At 39.1% G+C, this 17,567-nt stretch overlaps 2 protein-coding genes across 3 annotated transcripts in view; one reads left to right on the top strand and one right to left on the bottom strand.

Annotated features, from left to right (window-relative positions):
- Positions 1 to 13,462, bottom strand: part of LOC143877625 (phosphatidylinositol-3-phosphatase myotubularin-1-like) — a 42,447-nt gene extending 28,985 nt beyond the window's left edge. Inside the window, exons 1-4 of one of the 2 annotated variants that reach the window (XM_077379775.1) lie at positions 13,275 to 13,462; positions 13,089 to 13,160; positions 1,719 to 1,793; positions 76 to 147 (exon numbers count right to left, since the gene is read on the bottom strand). In XM_077379775.1, coding sequence (XP_077235890.1) covers positions 76 to 147; positions 1,719 to 1,793; positions 13,089 to 13,160; positions 13,275 to 13,322 — 267 coding nt within the window. In that variant the 5' untranslated portion in view covers positions 13,323 to 13,462. The remainder of the gene's footprint in view (positions 1 to 75; positions 148 to 1,718; positions 1,794 to 13,088; positions 13,161 to 13,274) is intronic. The other variant, XM_077379776.1, reaches the window with a different exon arrangement.
- Positions 13,463 to 15,152: 1,690 nt separating this feature from the next.
- LOC143877623 (AP-2 complex subunit alpha-1-like) overlaps positions 15,153 to 17,567 on the top strand; it is a 39,626-nt gene continuing 37,211 nt past the window's right edge. Inside the window, exon 1 of the mRNA XM_077379774.1 lies at positions 15,153 to 15,592. Within this exon, the coding sequence (XP_077235889.1) occupies positions 15,461 to 15,592 (132 nt within the window). The 5' untranslated portion in view covers positions 15,153 to 15,460. The remainder of the gene's footprint in view (positions 15,593 to 17,567) is intronic.

Genomic DNA, 17,567 nt, shown 5'->3' with positions numbered 1-17,567 from the left:
ATCACCTTATTAAGCTAGGTCAAAGATACCATTTGAACATGAGACAAACTACATTAAAATTTAAGCACCACTTACTTGTTTGTTGAACTTCTCGATAGTTGCCAATGGTATTGTGCCAAGTGCAATGATGTTCCTAGATCCTTCACCCTATAAAAGAAAAAAATAATATTAAATGTGTCAAAAATCTACCTACGCTAATCATTCAAGAAATATATTTACCTACGCAAGAGCTAAGGTATTAAAAAACTATATACTGGCACAAGTACGCACAGAGTACAGACGCATGCAAACACATTAGTGAATGTCACTAGAATGATATGTTTTTGTTACTGTAGCAATGGCAATATAGTGAAACAATGCAAAACCAATGTAACAATTTGTGGTAAAGGCAAGTATTTTATGTAAATTAGAAATGATGGCAAAGGGTGACTTCAATCTTAAAACAGAATAACAATTATGCAGGATAAGTAATGTAAACATGCTGGAAAATGCAAACTTATCATATTTTGTAGATCCTGAACAAAATGTGAGTCCGGCAACCTATACCCATGCATCTAGAGATGTGACACAGCATTGGACATCTAGATACAAGAACAAGAACAAGAACAATCACAATAACAACTGCCTAGGGCCACTTTTGCATTTATGAGATAACCAGAGATCAGAGTCAAAGACAATATCTAACAAGTATTGAGTTAATAATTTGTCACTAACTACACATGGAGTCACTCTAATAACAACCACCTCTCAGAAGGTACCTATTAGGAACCAATTGGATAAAAAACAATGAGCAGGCTTCTCTAGGCATAACGTTTCTTACATAACACTCGCTTTATTTGCACATTGTTCTTCTTGCATGACTGCATAATATCCATTTCGTAAATTCACTGTTATATAGTTAATTTTTTTTAGACATCGCCTACAAAGTATCAACTTGTTATACCGGATAGCCCATGTCCGTCCCAAGACGACATAAGTTAGTTATAAAACTAGAAGTTTACGCTTGGTTGGAATTATAATATGTGCATAATTGTCGGTGTATTCATGTAGATGATGAATCATCTAGGAGGATCCGTCTTACATAAGCAAGGTTTCAGAACAATTGGGAATCATCAGAACAAGACAAGAAGATTGCCAAGGGTTGAATCATTGGGCTTACAATACATGAGTTTAAACTTGTCATGCAAATTAGAAGGTGACTGAACTAAGCCAAGCCACAATCTCAAATTTCAGGTTGTAAGTTGTTTAATAAGCAAAAAATGGCATCATACAATACAACACAGACCAACCAAATCATGGACCAAATCCCGATCCCCAAACTAAGATTATTGGTGCAGGACAGGAGAGGAGATCGGAGAAGCAACGGGATTAGGACTGATCTAAGGACTAAAACTAAGTTGAAAATCCTTTACGAATCACTACGATGGGTATTGAAACTAGAATGGTTGAAATTGGTCCAAAATTAGGATTTCAACCCCGATAATTCAAGGGAAATGGGAATTTGAAAAGAGAAGTAGAAGAAAAAGATAAAAGACAAATAATAAAGAGAGAAATATGATCTTACAATTGGTATAGATACTATTTTTGAAGAATGCAAACACAATAATGTCATAAAGTAGACAATAATTTCACTAGAAAATACATTAGCAATCCAAAAGATAAAAATAAGATTCTATTGAGGGCGTTGGTTCCCTGACAGTCAATATGAAAATGCTTACCACGAAAAGAAGGCGAAAATTGGTCACCAACAGGGTCCCTGCTTCATCGATATTGACAAGAACGACACCATAACCCTAATAAAAAAAAGTTAGAATCAAATGAGATATCAGTACACTAAAATCAAATGAGATATCAGTGCACACTTAAATAAACAGAAGAAAGAAAAAGTAGTTGAATCATCTTAGATGTGTTTCTATTGATAATTAAATGGGGTTTCCAAAAGAAACAAACTACAGCTATTTCACATCATTGACAAGTGTGAATCCACCCACAAATTATTTACCCGTGAAAATGAAACATCATGCAATAAAATCAAATACATGATGCAAACACCGACCAAGGTCTACAAAGGTTGTTGGGGAAACTTTGATTAGTGAGTCAACATTTCTATTTGATCCACTATGGAGATGATGAAAGGAAATTTCAAATTGAACATATCATGTATCTCTTCCACAACATCTGCTTGCCCCAAATTATTTAGTTGTTTCATTGTTGATCCTGACTCTTTACTAGGTTTAGCGTTTGGTGCAAGACTCTGATTAGAAAGACTATTGGTAAATGTCACTATATCAAGGGCCCATTCTAGTTCATATCAATTCATACCCATATTATTCTTTCCATTTATCTAGCCCCCCTCCCCCGCGCGCGCGTATAAATGGATAAAAAGCTCATGACTACCACTTTTGAAGGATAAAAATTAAAAATTGTTGGAACTTGTGATGCAAATGAGGTGGAGGATAAAAATTAAAAATTGTTGGAACTTCATAGGGGCAGATAATTATGACTTTCTCTTGTCCGGTTGGAACTTGTGATGCAAATGAGGCGGAGGTTAGAGCATTACTATTTGGCCTTCGATGGCTTCGCACTAACAATTTGGGATCCTTAATAGTGGAAGGGGACTCTTCAAATGTTATTGCCTGGACATCTAACCGTCGTGGTGGCCCTTGGCGTCTTGCTCCGGAGATTGATGAGATTCGGGATCTAGTGCATCTATTACAGCCGACCCTACAACATAAAAGGCGTTCGGCAAACTCTTTGGCTGATCGTTTAGCGAAAGAAGTGGTGGTCCTTCCGGATAATATTGTTGTATTTAACTCTTTAGTGGCATTGACCACTTGATACTTTTTGTTTTTGGGACATCTTGTCCCTCTTCCTGTATCATAGTTTCTTGGAATATATTGTTACTGTTACCTTTAAGAAAAAAATTTAAAAAAAAATTGTTGTGCTTGCATGTTTCTCACCAGATCAGCATTCTCAAAGTTATACAAGTCCCTCTAGGGCAATGTATGACAGGTATGAGGTAAAAAAACTGCAAACATACAAAAAAATAAGATCTAAGGTAGAATTTTGGAGCAATGGTGCTAATAATTACTTGAGCTAATAATACCAATGTGTCTAGGGAATGCTCCCCCAACATCTTTACGTTAACGGCCCCATTCCATCCATTGGTTATTATTGATGGTTCCTAACATGCTTAGATCAATTCCAGATCACGAGTTTGAATTATAAAGTTCATTCCCAATCATATAATTAAAAATGAATGTGCGGCCACACAAGGTTAGATAGAATTAACAATGAAGACATCCGTAAAAAGGTGGGGGTGGCACCAATTGAGGAGAAGATGAGAGAGCACAGCTTAAGATGGTTTGGACACCGCCAACGTAGGCCTTTCGATGCTTCAATGAGAAGAGGCGACTCGTGCCAAGTTGATGGAGTAACAAGACTCCTTTCACCTTCTTCATGAAATTTTTCTAAAGGATTCATTTAGCCGAACCCAGCTAGTTTGGGACAAAGGCTTTGTTGAGTTGAGTTGAGTTGAGTTGAGTTGAGATTCCCAATCATATAAAGTGTAAGCCTATGACTAAATGTAATACATCCATTAAAACATTGAAACACGATACCAGGATAATGTCGTGGTCCATCACTTCCATGACTTTTGTTACCTCCACCCTCCACGGTACAGTCCATTAAATCTCTCACTCCTCACTCATCTTTAAGAAAAGATAGCCAATATCATAAAAAGGTCCAACATAAACTAGATCTCAAATACGACTGATATTGTGTTTGCATATATGTTCCTCGCAAGATTTTAAATTTCGGTTGCGGTCATCAATGGAACCAAAACATTTCGGTTCCAGTACGGAATTTTGGCAGAAATCTTGTAAAATCACAAAAAAAATGTGGTTGAAATCAAAGCCAAAATGATTTCTCTTTTAATTTTTTGCCCTCTTTTTAGAAATATCTTAAAGGAATCCCGTGGGGTTTTTTTTTTTTTTTAATGGCCCGTGGTTCTTCTCTTTTCTGAGAGTGTAGTTGATTTTTGTCAAAGTTTTTGTTGACATTTCTTGTTTGAAAAGTTTCATGTTTCGCATATTTTGACCGGACCACTAATGAAATACTGAAATTCCAGGCAAAATTCCAAAATTCAAGGCAAAATCTTGTATTTTTTTCCAAATCCACTTGAATTTTGTTTCGGTAGTGTAAATACCCAAAACACCCTGCAAACGAAAATTCGTTTCTCCCTTTAGGGGAGGGATGTTTTTGTCCCTCGAGTTTTTTTCTTAATTAGGGCTTCGGAAAGCCCATAAATATAACTTTTGGAGGAGTTTAATCAAACCCTAAACTCGTTTTCTACAGCCCTAAGAGAGGATTTTCGTGAGAAAGAAAGGGAAGACGAGTTTTAGAATCGGAGAGCGAAGATCAAGGTAAGAACTACGTTGTTTATCGATTTGTCTTTCTAAACCAAGGATTTTGTGATTTTAAAAGACAAAAGTAAAGGTATGATTTCGTTTAAGATTTACAATAATTATGTGTGTCGATTCGAAGCGTGAAATCGGGTTTGGTGAATTCCTTTCGTCGTAAGGAGTCCATCGGATCGACCACGCGCGATTTGGAGTCTGAACGAAGATAAAAAAATTTGAAGTTCTAGGAAAATCGGGTGAAAAACTGGAATTCTCGCAGAATACCCAGCCCCAAGACTCAGACCCCCGACTGAGGGTATTCGGGCGCCCGAAGGGGAGTTCGAACGTCCGACTAGGACGCCTGAATGCATGTGACCCGAGAAACCGAGTGTGAATTTCCTTCGGAAATTCTCAGAGACTTCCAAAGGGGTTTCCGAAGGAGATGTTCGGACGCCCAAAGACCTTAGTCGGGCACCCGAACCCACCAGATTTTGTAAGTTTTGTTAGGGTTGTGGACTTTGGATTCTTTGTTTTAGGCCCACTTCTTGGGGCCCCTTATTGATGGATATGGTCGATGTGAATTAGGTATTGGTCCCTTAAGGTGAATTTGAAAAAGGAAGTGTTAGTCATTGGAGGTACGTAATTTCGTACTACTTTAGTGATATGATTTGTCGTTGAATGATATGCCTTCTTGATTTCAACTCTCTAATCTCTTTGAATATGTAAAACCCAGTGTTTAAAAACGCGGAACGCGGCCAGGAAAAATCCTTGTCGACTCAACGCGGACGCGGCCAAGAATGCGGTTGACGAGGTTGACGCGGTCATAACTTGGGAGAGTCGAAGGAGTTTAATGACTATGTAGGGCAAAACGCGGAATGCGGATGTGGTGCAATGCGGAACGCGGCCAAGGCAAAAAGGAGTCGACTCGGGGGAGTTCCTTGTCGAGTCAAGGAGTTTTTGAACACTGGTAAAACCTATGATTACCTTAGCCTTTGATTTAGGTCTTGCATGCTTATCCTTCATTGCATACGATCTATTGAATTTTGTACTCATTGCAACCTACGATTCTCATATTGAGTATGTGACCCTTTTGCTGTAAGAACCTTTTGCCTTTTTATATGCCCAACTATTCAGAAGAACATATGTGAAATCAATTTGAATCACCATCTTTGGAACTTTGTATATCCTTATGAACTTTGTGTATATATATGGACACCTTTTGTGGAAGCTTGGTATATATGTGAACTACAAGGGCCCGCACCAATGGGGGTTATACGTTGGCTTTGGGTCTCGTCAGTGGGTGCTATTCGTTGACCCTGTCGACGGATAAAATAACATACTTTTTGGGCTAAGCCGGTGACCTTTGGGTGGATCTATACCTTTTGATTACTTTCAGTAATCTCTTTAGACTTTGTGACTTCCCACTATTGGGACCCTCTTTGCTGTGATACTTTGAAATGTGACTTTGTGGGCTTTGTTTTCTCGGTTATTGTATTTGTATTAGTCTTGTTATAATATGTGGGATCCAAGGGTTGGATTGGGTTAAGATCTCACCGTTAGATCATCTTGGAGGTAGATTTGGTAAGTTGGGTAAACGAGGCAACTAGATAAATTAGGCAAGTGGATTATAAGAGGCAAGCAAGAGAGATTAGGAAAGTAGATTTGATTAGGATTATTTCCTTCTATAATTATCTTGATTCCATTCCATGTTTATCATGTAAGTGCTCTCCTCATGTGTATCTTATACGATCTTTGTTTATCTATTGACCCTCTCTATAAAGCAAGCTTTTGACCCCACTTTTGTAGTGCGTCATTATGTACTGAGCTTTTCAGCTGACTGTGGTTTATCATTTTTAGATTTTGACCCTCGTGGTGCGGACGAGGGAGCGAGGGCGGGACTTTTCAATTTTCCTTTTTAGGTGTTTCTTCTAGTTTTATTAGACAGTGAGTATTGTTTAGGCATTATTGAGATTATATTATTTTATTTCATCACTGGTCAGTGGGGAGAGCATAAGAAAGAGTTTAACATTTAATTATTTGGATCATTTATGCAAGTGTGGACCTTATGTATGCTATGATATGAATGGTTTTGTTATCGCTTTGTTAGCCCTGTACTCTTGTCAGGTTTCCTTGCAGGTGTACGGCACTGTTGTGTTCCCAGGCCTTATGCGTGCGGCTTGGGGGTGTGACAGGTAGTAACTGAGTGAATTCAAAATGTTTCAGCCGAAATTTAAAACCATGACTTCCTCAAGCTTCCCCAAGACCTTGACAACTTCAGTCTCATTTACAATGTCAAGAAAAGCGCCACCCCCCCCCCCACCCCCCACACACACACACACCCCCCAAATGAAAACTTGCGTGCACGAACTCACACCCAAACCTGTCTCATACTCTCGAATACAATCACCACATGCAGCTTCCAAAACATTTCCCTCTGGGCTCTTATGTGTTGGGTATATCATATAACCCATGTATGTTCTAATATAAGCCCAATAGGTAATGGACCAGGTGTAGTGGGCCCATTTGGGCTGGAGCCCATTAACCTCTTCTAACCCTAGTGTATCTCTATATATAGGGGCTGGAGGCAACAAACTTGGTATTCCAAACTAGATACCTTGGGTGTAATGCTTCAAGCAACCTCTTGCTTGACCTAATTACTCTAACAATCTTGAAGCATTAAAAATCAAACCCTGATTTTTGATAGTAGTCAATCTCTCCCGCACATACGTACGATTTTTTGGGCGTGGGTTTCTTCCAACAAAAAATCAAGATTTGGGCGTGGGATTCTTTTCTCGAATCAATTTGGGCGTTGGGTTTCCTCTCTCCCTCCTTCCTAAAAAGAACGGTGGGATCTACTGTCCTTCTCCCATCTCGTCTCTTTCTTTGCCTAAGAACCGTTTGAACCTTTTTTGGGTTCTTCCAGGGGCCTCATATTTCTGAGATTAGAATTGGTTTCAAGGCTTTGTCTTGATTGTTCTTCAACGACAGAGCCACAACTGTTGTTGGGCCCTCTATTGCACTGAGTTGAGGAAGAAGCCCGCATGGATTGGTTGAGACAGAAGCTAAATTAGCTTCTTCCAATTTTAGATTTGGAAGGGATCCTTCGATTGAAAATTTTGTTTTTATTGGTCGTGTGTTTCTCCGCAAAAGGCAACTTTCCTATCTCTCTTGTCAAAAAAAGAAAAAAGAAAAAAAAGGGCAACGTTCCTATCTCTATCCTGAACAGGCAACGTTCCTATCTCTCTCCTACAGATTGTCTTTTGATTTGGTGTAGCAGCAACCAACCAAAAAAAAAGAAAAGAAAAGAAAACGATCATTTCTTTTCCTTGCTTAGGGGTTTCATCTCTGACGCTTTGAATATAAAAAAAATTCATCTCTGAAATAGCTGGTCTGGTGGAGGTTGTCTTTTTGTTGGGCTGAAATTCTTGTTGGACGGAATTAGACTTCTGGTGGGGTCGAATTGCTTGGCCGACATTCGATTTTTGCTTGGCTGCAGATCACAAGCTGCTCTGTTGGGGTTTGTCGATTTGCCGAAGCCGAATCGACACTGAAATTTTTGCCGTCAACCTCCTCTTGTCGTCGGCCACTTTCTCGCCGCCGACTAATTGTTGAGCCGCTAGTTCTTATTTTGTTTCTTGGATTCCACTTGGATTGGGTTTTCGCGATTCGTCAATCAGGTGCACGCTTTCTAATTTTCTTTTCATCTTAATTATACAATGGAAAAGAATGGTATGCCTCTTGAGATGGTCAAACTTCAATCCTTTGGTGGATCTGAGTTTAACTCATGGAAGCGAAAGACTCAATTCGGTCTAAAATATATGAATTGTTTTTACACTGTTTTGAGTACCTTTGCTGAGACGGATGAAGACGTTGATGAATCTCAATGGCTTAGGGATGAGGATTTCTGCAAAGACTACTTGTTGAATTGTCTTTCAGATCGTCTTGCAGAAACCTATAGTAAATTTAACACTGCTAAAGCAATATGGGACAACTTAGATGCTCAATTCAAGAAGGAGGAGGAATTGTCCAAGACCCATCTTGTGGACAAATTCATGGATTTCAAGTTTCAAGAAGACAAGGAAATCACTCCTCAAGTTACTGATCTAGAAAATTTGAGATCTAAGCTGAATAATGAAAAAATAGTTGTCTGTGATTCATTTCTTGTGGGTGCAATTATATACAAGTTACCATCTGCATGGCACTCTTTCAAAACCGAGATGTATCGGAAAAAGGTGCAAGTGGGACTGGATGATCTCAAACGATTCATTCGAATCGAAGATGAGAATCGAGCTAGGAATAACTTGGAGATGGTTAGACAGCAACAATCTGCTGCTAACGCGGTAATATATCCCAAGAAATTTTCTCGAAAATCCAAGTCACCTAAAAGTGAACATCCCAAGTTGGAGGCCAAAAAGACTATCTTTCAGAAAAAGAAGGGCAAGTGCCACAACTGTGGGAAATGGGGTCACTTTGCTGCAGAGTGTAAACAACCAAAAAAGGCTAAATCTGACACACCACAAAAGGAAGCCCATATGATGGTGGGCAGTGCTGCGCCTAAGAATTTTATTGCCATGTTAGGCAATGGTAAGGCCAGTACTTCTTCAGACTGGTGGTTAGATACAGGAGCCACCTGCCATGTTTGCAACTCGAAGAAACTACTTACGGATGCTGTTGGCGTGAAAGAGACCGTTACAGTGGCTAGTGGAGCTGAGGCAAAAGTGACTCACACTGGAACTGCGAACCTGGTCCTTTCTTCAGGTAAAATACTAACTTTAAAAAATGTTAAAGTAGTTCCTGCTATTCAAAAGAATTTAATTTCTATTAGTCTTTTGGACAATGTTGGCATGTGGTCATCTTTTTTAGGTGGTAGAGTAACTTTAACTGTTAACTCTTATTATTTTGGCTGTGCTTTCTTAATCGATGGTATGTATAGACTGAGTTTAGCAAATGAAACCGTTAGTCAGGTTAGTTCCACTTTGATTGATCCTAAGTTGTTACACACTAGATTGGGACATGTGAACTATAGAAAAATGGTCAAACTTGCTAACACTTATAATATACCTTTAGATACATCGATTAGATTTGACAGGTGTGAAGTGTGTGCACAAACCAAGATCACTAGAAAACCCTTTCGTTCGGTTTCTAGGAGCACACACCTTCTTGAGTTAATACATTCTGACCTCTGTGACTTTAAAAGTTTCACTATTCGAGGTGGTCGGAAGTATTTAATTACTTTTATAGACGATTTTTCTAGATTTTGTCATATTTATCTCCTAAAATCAAAAGATGAAGCTTTTGATAAATTTAAAATTTTCAAGAATCGTGTTGAAAATCAATTGAACTTAAAAATTAAGCGATTTAGGAGTGATAGAGGAGGAGAATACACTTTGACAGAGTTCAAGGAATTCTGTGCCTCTCAGGGCATAATACTTGAAACTACTGCTCCTTACTCACCTCAATCTAATGGCATAGCTGAACGTAAGAACCGGACGTTAACTGAAATGTTAAACTCTATGTTATTAACAGCTGGCATGCCTACTAGCTATTGGGGAGAAGCAGTTTTAACTGCAAATCACATCCTGAATAGAGTACACCACTCTAAGTTGACCACTACTCCTTATGAGTTATGGCATAAACATCCTTGTAGATATGACACTCTTAAGACTTGGGGCTGTATTGCTTATGTAAGGATACAAGACCCTAGGAGACCTAAGGTAGGACCTAGAACCAACACTTGTGTTTATCTAGGTGGTGCAGAAGATAGTGCTGCTGATCGGTTTTTTGGATCTATCTACCAATTTGGTTATAGAATCTAGAGATGCAGTATTCTTTGAGAATAAATTTCTCAGAGATCATGGTTTGAACCTACCTGGCGATACTGAAATGGTTACAGAATCACATGTAGAGTTTGAACAGAATACTTCTGACACCTGTCCTACACTGATTTCTACATCAGAACCTTTAAGAGTTTCTACAAGAGATAGAGTACCCAAGAACTTTGGTGAGGACTTTGTGACCTACCATGTAGAGAATGATCCATCAACCTATAAGGAAGCGATGAGATCTAGGGACTTTTTGTTGTGGGCAGAAGCCATTGATGATGAAATGAGCTCTCTGCTACAAAATCAAACTTGGCAGCTAGTCGATTTGCCAAAAGGGGCTAAGACTGTGGGCTGTAAGTGGATTTTGAAGAAGAAACTTAATCCTGACGGATCCATAGCTCGGTATAAAGCACGTTTAGTAGCTAAGGGCTATACTCAAGTCAGTGGGATAGACTACTTTGATGTTTACTCACCGGTCTGTCATTTGGCAACGATAAGAATTCTTCTTGCTTTGGCTTCTATTGAGAAGTATGTTGTGCATCAAATGGATGTAAAAACGGCTTTCCTTAATGGAGACCTCACAGAAGAAATCTACATGAACCAACCTGAAGGGTTTGTCATGGAAGGTTTCGAGAACAGAGTTTGTAAGTTACACAAATCTTTGTATGGTCTTAAACAAGCACCTAAATTGTGGCATCAAAAATTTGACAAGGTAGTAAAGAGCTTTGGTTTTCAGACCAGTTACTCAGATAAATGCCTTTACTATCGTTCTGTGTCGAATAAGATTGCGATTATTTGTTTGTATGTAGACGATATGTTGATTCTTGGTTCCGATCTCTCTGCAGTGAGTGACGTGAAAACCACTTTGGCTCAAGAATTCAACATGAAAGATCTTGGTGTGGTTGACACCATTCTTGGTATGAAAGTAAGTTTTGAAAGGCAAGGGATTACTCTTAGCCAAGCCCATTATCTTGAAAAACTACTTTCTACATGGGGATACAGTGAGTGTAAACCGATTGAGACACCATTTGATTATACCAAGAAGCTGATCTCTAATGAAGGAGACAGTGTGAATCAGTTAGATTATTCTAAACTGATTGGTAGTCTCATGTATGCTATGAGTTGCACTAGACCAGACATAGCCTTTACAGTTGGCATGCTGAGTCGTTTCACTAGTAATCCTGGCCATGAGCACTGGGATGCCCTTATGAGGCTGATGAGATACCTTAAGGGTACTCAAGGATATGCTCTATGTTATACTGGCCATCCTCCTATCCTGGAAGGGTATTCTGATGCATCATGGGGATCAGAATTAGGAGACAGTAAATCTACCAGTGGTTATGTTTTTACACTGGGTGGAGCCGCTGTTGCATGGAAGTCAAAGAGACAGACTTGTATTGCTCTGTCATCTATGGAATCGGAACTTTATGCTTTAGCTTCTACAGGAGATGAAGCAGAGTGGATAAGAGATCTGATCCTGGACATTCCATTGACCCATTTAAAGATTAACTCTTTAAGTTTGTTCTGTGATAATCAAGCTACAATTACGATTGTGAAAAACTCACTCTTTAATGGTAAGAGGAGACATGTCAGGCTGAAACATGCCACGCTGAATTATCTTCTAGAACAAGGTATTATCACTTTGGTTGATGTGAGATCGAAGGATAATATGGCCGATGCTCTTACGAAGGGACTGAACAAAGATCGAATATTCAAAACTGTGGGGGAGATGGGGTTAAAGACTGTGTAGACGTGTCTTAACCTACATTCATATTATTTTGAATTTTTCGAATCTCCCTATCTTGGCCAAGATAAGCACTTGATATGTTTCAATGATGTTTACAGTTATCTTTATGTCATTCCACATTTGATGACATGTCCTTCTTGGGAAAGGTTGTTTCATTCCAAACTTGATGATACAGCTTAACTCAATTTGGATATGATGCCTGTAACATTCCAAATGGAAACATGGAATGGTTCTTTGTAAAGAAACTGTTTAGGTCTGGTTCTTGATTGAAACTTGACATTGATGCTTATTGATATTGATATTTACTTTTCAGCCATTATGAAATTGTACTAAGTTCTTCTGGTAGAACTAGATACTTTTAGTAAAATACACAAATGATTGGATTCATTTTTTAATGAAATTCATATTTGATAATTTACAGGAATTGGCGAAATTGGAGAAGATTGCCTCAATTTGGATCTTGATGAGGATGACTTACTTGATGAGTGAATCCTTATAGTGCAGTGGAACTATTATTTTCTTTTCCGTTGATTAAATAGTTCACCTACATATAAAACTGCTTATGTTTGAGTTTAGATTATTTCTAAAACTCTTGGTTATTCTTTAAAGTATTTTTGTTTTCAGTTGGATTACAAATCTTTATTGATATGGTGATATGGATGATTCAATAATTTTGTTTGGACATCACATTATCTATCTATTGGATTGTGCTATATGTAGAACATAGGAGGAGATTGTTGGGTATATCATATAACCCATGTATGTTCTAATATAAGCCCAATAGGTAATGGACCAGGTGTAGTGGGCCCATTTGGGCTGGAGCCCATTAACCTCTTCTAACCCTAGTGTATCTCTATATATAGGGGCTGGAGGCAACAAACTTGGTATTCCAAACTAGATACCTTGGGTGTAATGCTTCAAGCAACCTCTTGCTTGACCTAATTACTCTAACATTATGTTCCCAAAAAAATACATAATTGTGGTATACTACTCTCTATGGTTTGACCCCAAACCCTAATTAGAGCAGGACGAAACAAGAACCAGCAAAGAAGAAAAAAAGTTTTGCTGACCAATCGAGAAAACAAAGCAACAAAATTCACTGGTGAAAATGAAAATTACCTCGACAATAACTTCCTCCGCTTCCAATAGAAACTCCGCCATGCCATGAGATACAGATCTTCGAACAGGCTGCTGAAAATAGAGAAGAAAATGGGGTTTCAAAAAAAATAAGAAACAGAAAGACCTAAAGAAGAAGAAGAAGAAGAAGAACGAAAATAAATAAAAAAAACCCTAGAATTGACGAACCTCGATCTTCGTCCATTCGAGAGCGTCCCAACTCCCCGCGCCCTCCATTATTCTCTTCCTCTGAGCGCTCGATCGAAATGAGATTCGTTTATTGCGAAGCGGAGAAACGGTGAGAACAAATGTCGGTCCCACACTGCCACCCTCCGTTTGTTTCCTACCCCTTTCAAAGCTTCGCGCGGCCCCCACGCGATGCTCGCTAAATCATTTTATAAATCATGTAGAGAGAGTGTGTGTATCAAAAACCCATGTGTGTGCAGAGAAAAACAATTTGATATCCTTAGATCGACGGTGGATCGTTGATTTTTTTGTTGAGCCGCCCATGACACGTGTTCGTTTACTAGATGCGGAGAGAATATACCCCTAGTACTTTCCTCAATGTATTGTTGCCTTCGCGTAGGCCCGGTATTGTAGTATTCGGATACCAAACTTGGTGGGTACATTGACAAAAACACTTTCGGGGATTGGAACTGCCCTTCTCGAGGGCATCCGCTGGTCCATGATCCGAAAAAATTAACTATCATTGTCAAAAGGAGTTAAACATTGTCTTTGACACGTGCGTGATGGCATTTGACATAAATTTAACACTTCAAAAGGGGTAGTTTCGTTGTTTGAAGTATTACATTTATGGGTTTTGTTAACGAGTGCATTTTCAATGTAAATCTACACATTTTTTAAGAAAAAAAACTCAAAAGCCATGTAAAACTCTTAATCCCTGTGTAAATTTAGGGCGATGATATTGTCACCCCCCCTGCGTACGCATTCGCCCCCCTTATTAATGCTTTTTGACGTCAAATCAAGCCAAAAGGGGAGCGAATGCGTAATTTAGGGGGGGTGACAATATCATCGCCCTAAATTTATTGTAAAATCACATTTCCAGTGCACCTTAACTGCAACTTAACGAATGCCCCAGGACACTCGTTAACAAAACCCTACTTTTATTCAATTCAACTCGAACACATTTTCCACGATGTACAAATGCCCGTATAATTGAATGGTGATGACTTGTACAGATGCCCATACAGTTGAATGGTGATGACTCTCGCATTTCTATGATGTACGGACTATGGATCATCCACATTTAAGTGGAATGGAGTCGTTGGATCTTCTCACTGTCATACTTTGATCAACTAATAGTAATCGTGTGGGAAATAACCGTTGTGATTGTAAAAGTATTACGTGTCAGTGTATATACCCTGAGATCGGAATTTATGTAATAAATTATCCATTGATTAGTTGATTTCATGAAGGGAAGTGGTATATCAGCTCCTTTTCATTAGTTGGGACACTCAAATGTAGCGTATCTATGACTGCAAAGAGGCTGTTGTACTTCACATGGGAATGATTCAATGGATTTGATTGCTAACGTACATTGCAGCTGGGGTGTCCCTAGTAATGAAAAGGGGCGGATATATCACCTCATGAATGGAAACAAAAGCTTTTTCTCAATTCACGAGGCGGCTGGTCTGACATGCGACAGATCAGCCACGAAATGACATTTGATCGGGCGGTCCCACAATCTATACCCAAACCCATGCATATGGTAGGGCCACTATCTTGCACCTCATGCTGTGATAACGAGGGACCCAGCATTTTAATCTGTAACTTGATAGTCTGTCCAAATATTTTAAGAGGGATCTTGAATTTGAAAGAAGAGGAAAACAATAATAAAAGGGAATTGATTGAGCTCTACTATGTTTTAATATTTCCGCTGAAGCTTCTTGTTTTTCACTATTTAAAGGGCTTTCAAAAGGTTAATACAGTTCCCAAAATGCTCTTACAAGCCAATTAAAAAAGAAAAGACAGGCTAGGACGGTGCAATTATAAAAACATGGTTGCGCCGATATCATTTCCCTAATAAAAATAACAAGAGGGGAAAAGAAGAAAAAGATAAGAAAAAAACGATCATGGGTGGAAAAAATGATGTAATGGTAAAAGTCGTCCTCTGCAGCGGCCGACGACGGCTTTTCCAAATTTCCCAATCCAGCTAATCCCCCAAACACCACACCCTTCCCTTCATCCTCATCCGAGCTCTCGTTACACCCTTTCATCTCCCTTCGTTCTGTTATAGGGCATCGGATCAGAAATTTTATCTGATCATCCATCCCCCACTTTCTCCCTTTTGGACTTAAAAAAGAATCGTATCCGTCGAATCGTTCCGAGTTCGATCCGTCGCTGAATCTGAGGAGATGGCCTTGTCTGGAATGAGAGGTCTCTCTGTCTTCATAAGCGACGTTCGCAATTGCCAGAACAAGGAGCAAGAGAGGCTTCGAGTCGACAAGGAGCTTGGAAACATCAGGACTCGTTTCAAGAACGAAAAGGTTAGGGTTTCTTTCCTTTTTTTCTATGATTGATCATTTTTATCTGTTTCTTTTTTTATTTTTTGTTCATCACTGCATATACCAATCTCTTGCATTCGCTTTTTGATCTAGCTATACTGCGTGATTGTAGCTGAAGAACAGTTTAATGTTTCGGTTAGGGTTTAAGGTTATGTAGAATGCTCAACTAATGAGTGAAGGAATCTGAAACTCTATTGGTAATACTGCTTCCATGCCATATAACAGGGAATAAGGAGTGGTTGATGGAGAGCAAATTGCCAAGAATGTGGGATAGTCAAAGGAGTTTTTATTGGCTCTGTAGGGCAAAACATGGAATGCATTGGCAAAACACAGAACAAGGCCAAGGGAAAAGGGGATCGGGCGCAGGGGCGATGCCACATGAGAGAAAAGGGGGACAATTGCCCCCCTTAGTATTTTGGAAAAAAAATATATACCTTTATGTTTTAATATTTTTTTATCTTTACCCCCTTTTTTAAAAAATTTGCCCCCCTTTCCAATCCTCCCTAAGATAGAAAATAAGTTTAAAATTTTAATTTTACCATTTTTATCTCCCTTTTTGTGCAAAATTTACTATAATTTTTGCCCCCTCGTGCAAAATTTCAGATAGAAATTTTTTCTATCTTAAGTTTAAGATAGATAAAAAAATTACTATAATTTTTGCCCCCCTTGTGCAAAATTTCTGGCATCGCCCCTGATCGGGCGGGAGACCCAGACACTCATACTTAAATACTCCATGTGCTTGCCAGTAGCCCAGTACTGAACACAAAGAAAATATTGATTTGAAGTTGAATGAATTTATCGATATCTCATTCCAATCTCAGGGATTTGATTCGCGCCTAACTCGCACTGCTTTCAAGAGCTAGCTTAGGGAAAAGGGGTTTGACTCGGGGGAGTCCACGATGACGCGGGGGACTTTTAAAAATATGCTTAGTACGCCTGCCAATAGACAACACACAGCCAACCATTAGGGTCACTGCACCAATTGAATCCCCTCAATTATAGCTTTTCTCTCTCTCTCTTTGAATGGTAGCAAATTCATTAAATGAAAAAAGAAGACCGAGTTGGTCCAGCAAAGAGCACAACAAGAAGAAACGGAAAAGATCAAGGAGGAAGAAAATCAAACATCTCCAAGTCCAATTTTTAAACGCTCTCCCTAGCAAGCTTGTCAGCCACACTGTTAGCGGATCTTTGAACACGATTGAAAATAATAGATGACCTGAGCACCTGATAAAAAATCTCATAAAAGAAAGAGGCAAATCTCCACAGCGGGACTACCGATCTGCAGAGCCACCTAATGACGTTCTTGGGAACTCCTTCCACAATGACCTGATCCAATCACTCTAGGTCCAAACTTTTTATACCCTGTTATACGGCTCTTACCTCTGCGTCACCGGCATCGGCTACCCTAAACTATAGTTTTACAAATCGGCAAACCCAAAATTAGTGTTTCACCAATTCAAAAAACAGAAAATTAGATGTGGGAGTATAATGGTAGTAGCAAAAAAGGAAGGCTTAAAACATGCTAGATTGCTCTGATACCATGTCACAGTCAAGTGTTTGGCACTATGCAAATTATGTTATTTTTTGTAAAAATATGAAACTTACCCAGTAGAGACTGTACTTGGTGTATTAGCAAAAAAGGAAGGCTTAAAACATGTTAGATTGCTATGATACCATGTCACAGTCAAGTGTTTGGCACTACGCATATTATGTCATTTTTTTGTAAAAATCCGTAACTTACCCAGTAGAGACTGTATGGTGGAAGAACCAAGGAAGCAGGATTCTTCCCTAGGAGCCTTCGATTCCCGCTTTCAATTCCTGTTTCGATTCCCGCTTTCGATTCCCGCTCTGGCAACCTTGGGTGGAACCTTCCACCTCTTGGTGTCCTTGAATTCAATTTTGATAGGGCATTAGTAATATGGGCCTTGATATGATTATGGTATGGATTTCATCCATT

The sequence above is a fragment of the Tasmannia lanceolata genome, unplaced genomic scaffold (assembly GCF_043159265.1).
Source record: "Tasmannia lanceolata isolate RefF3 unplaced genomic scaffold, GAP_Taslan_0.1 ptg000005l, whole genome shotgun sequence".
Lineage (NCBI taxonomy): Eukaryota > Viridiplantae > Streptophyta > Magnoliopsida > Canellales > Winteraceae > Tasmannia > Tasmannia lanceolata.
The sequence above is the reverse complement of the archived record's forward strand: the minus strand, read 5'-3'. Positions and strand labels throughout refer to the sequence as shown.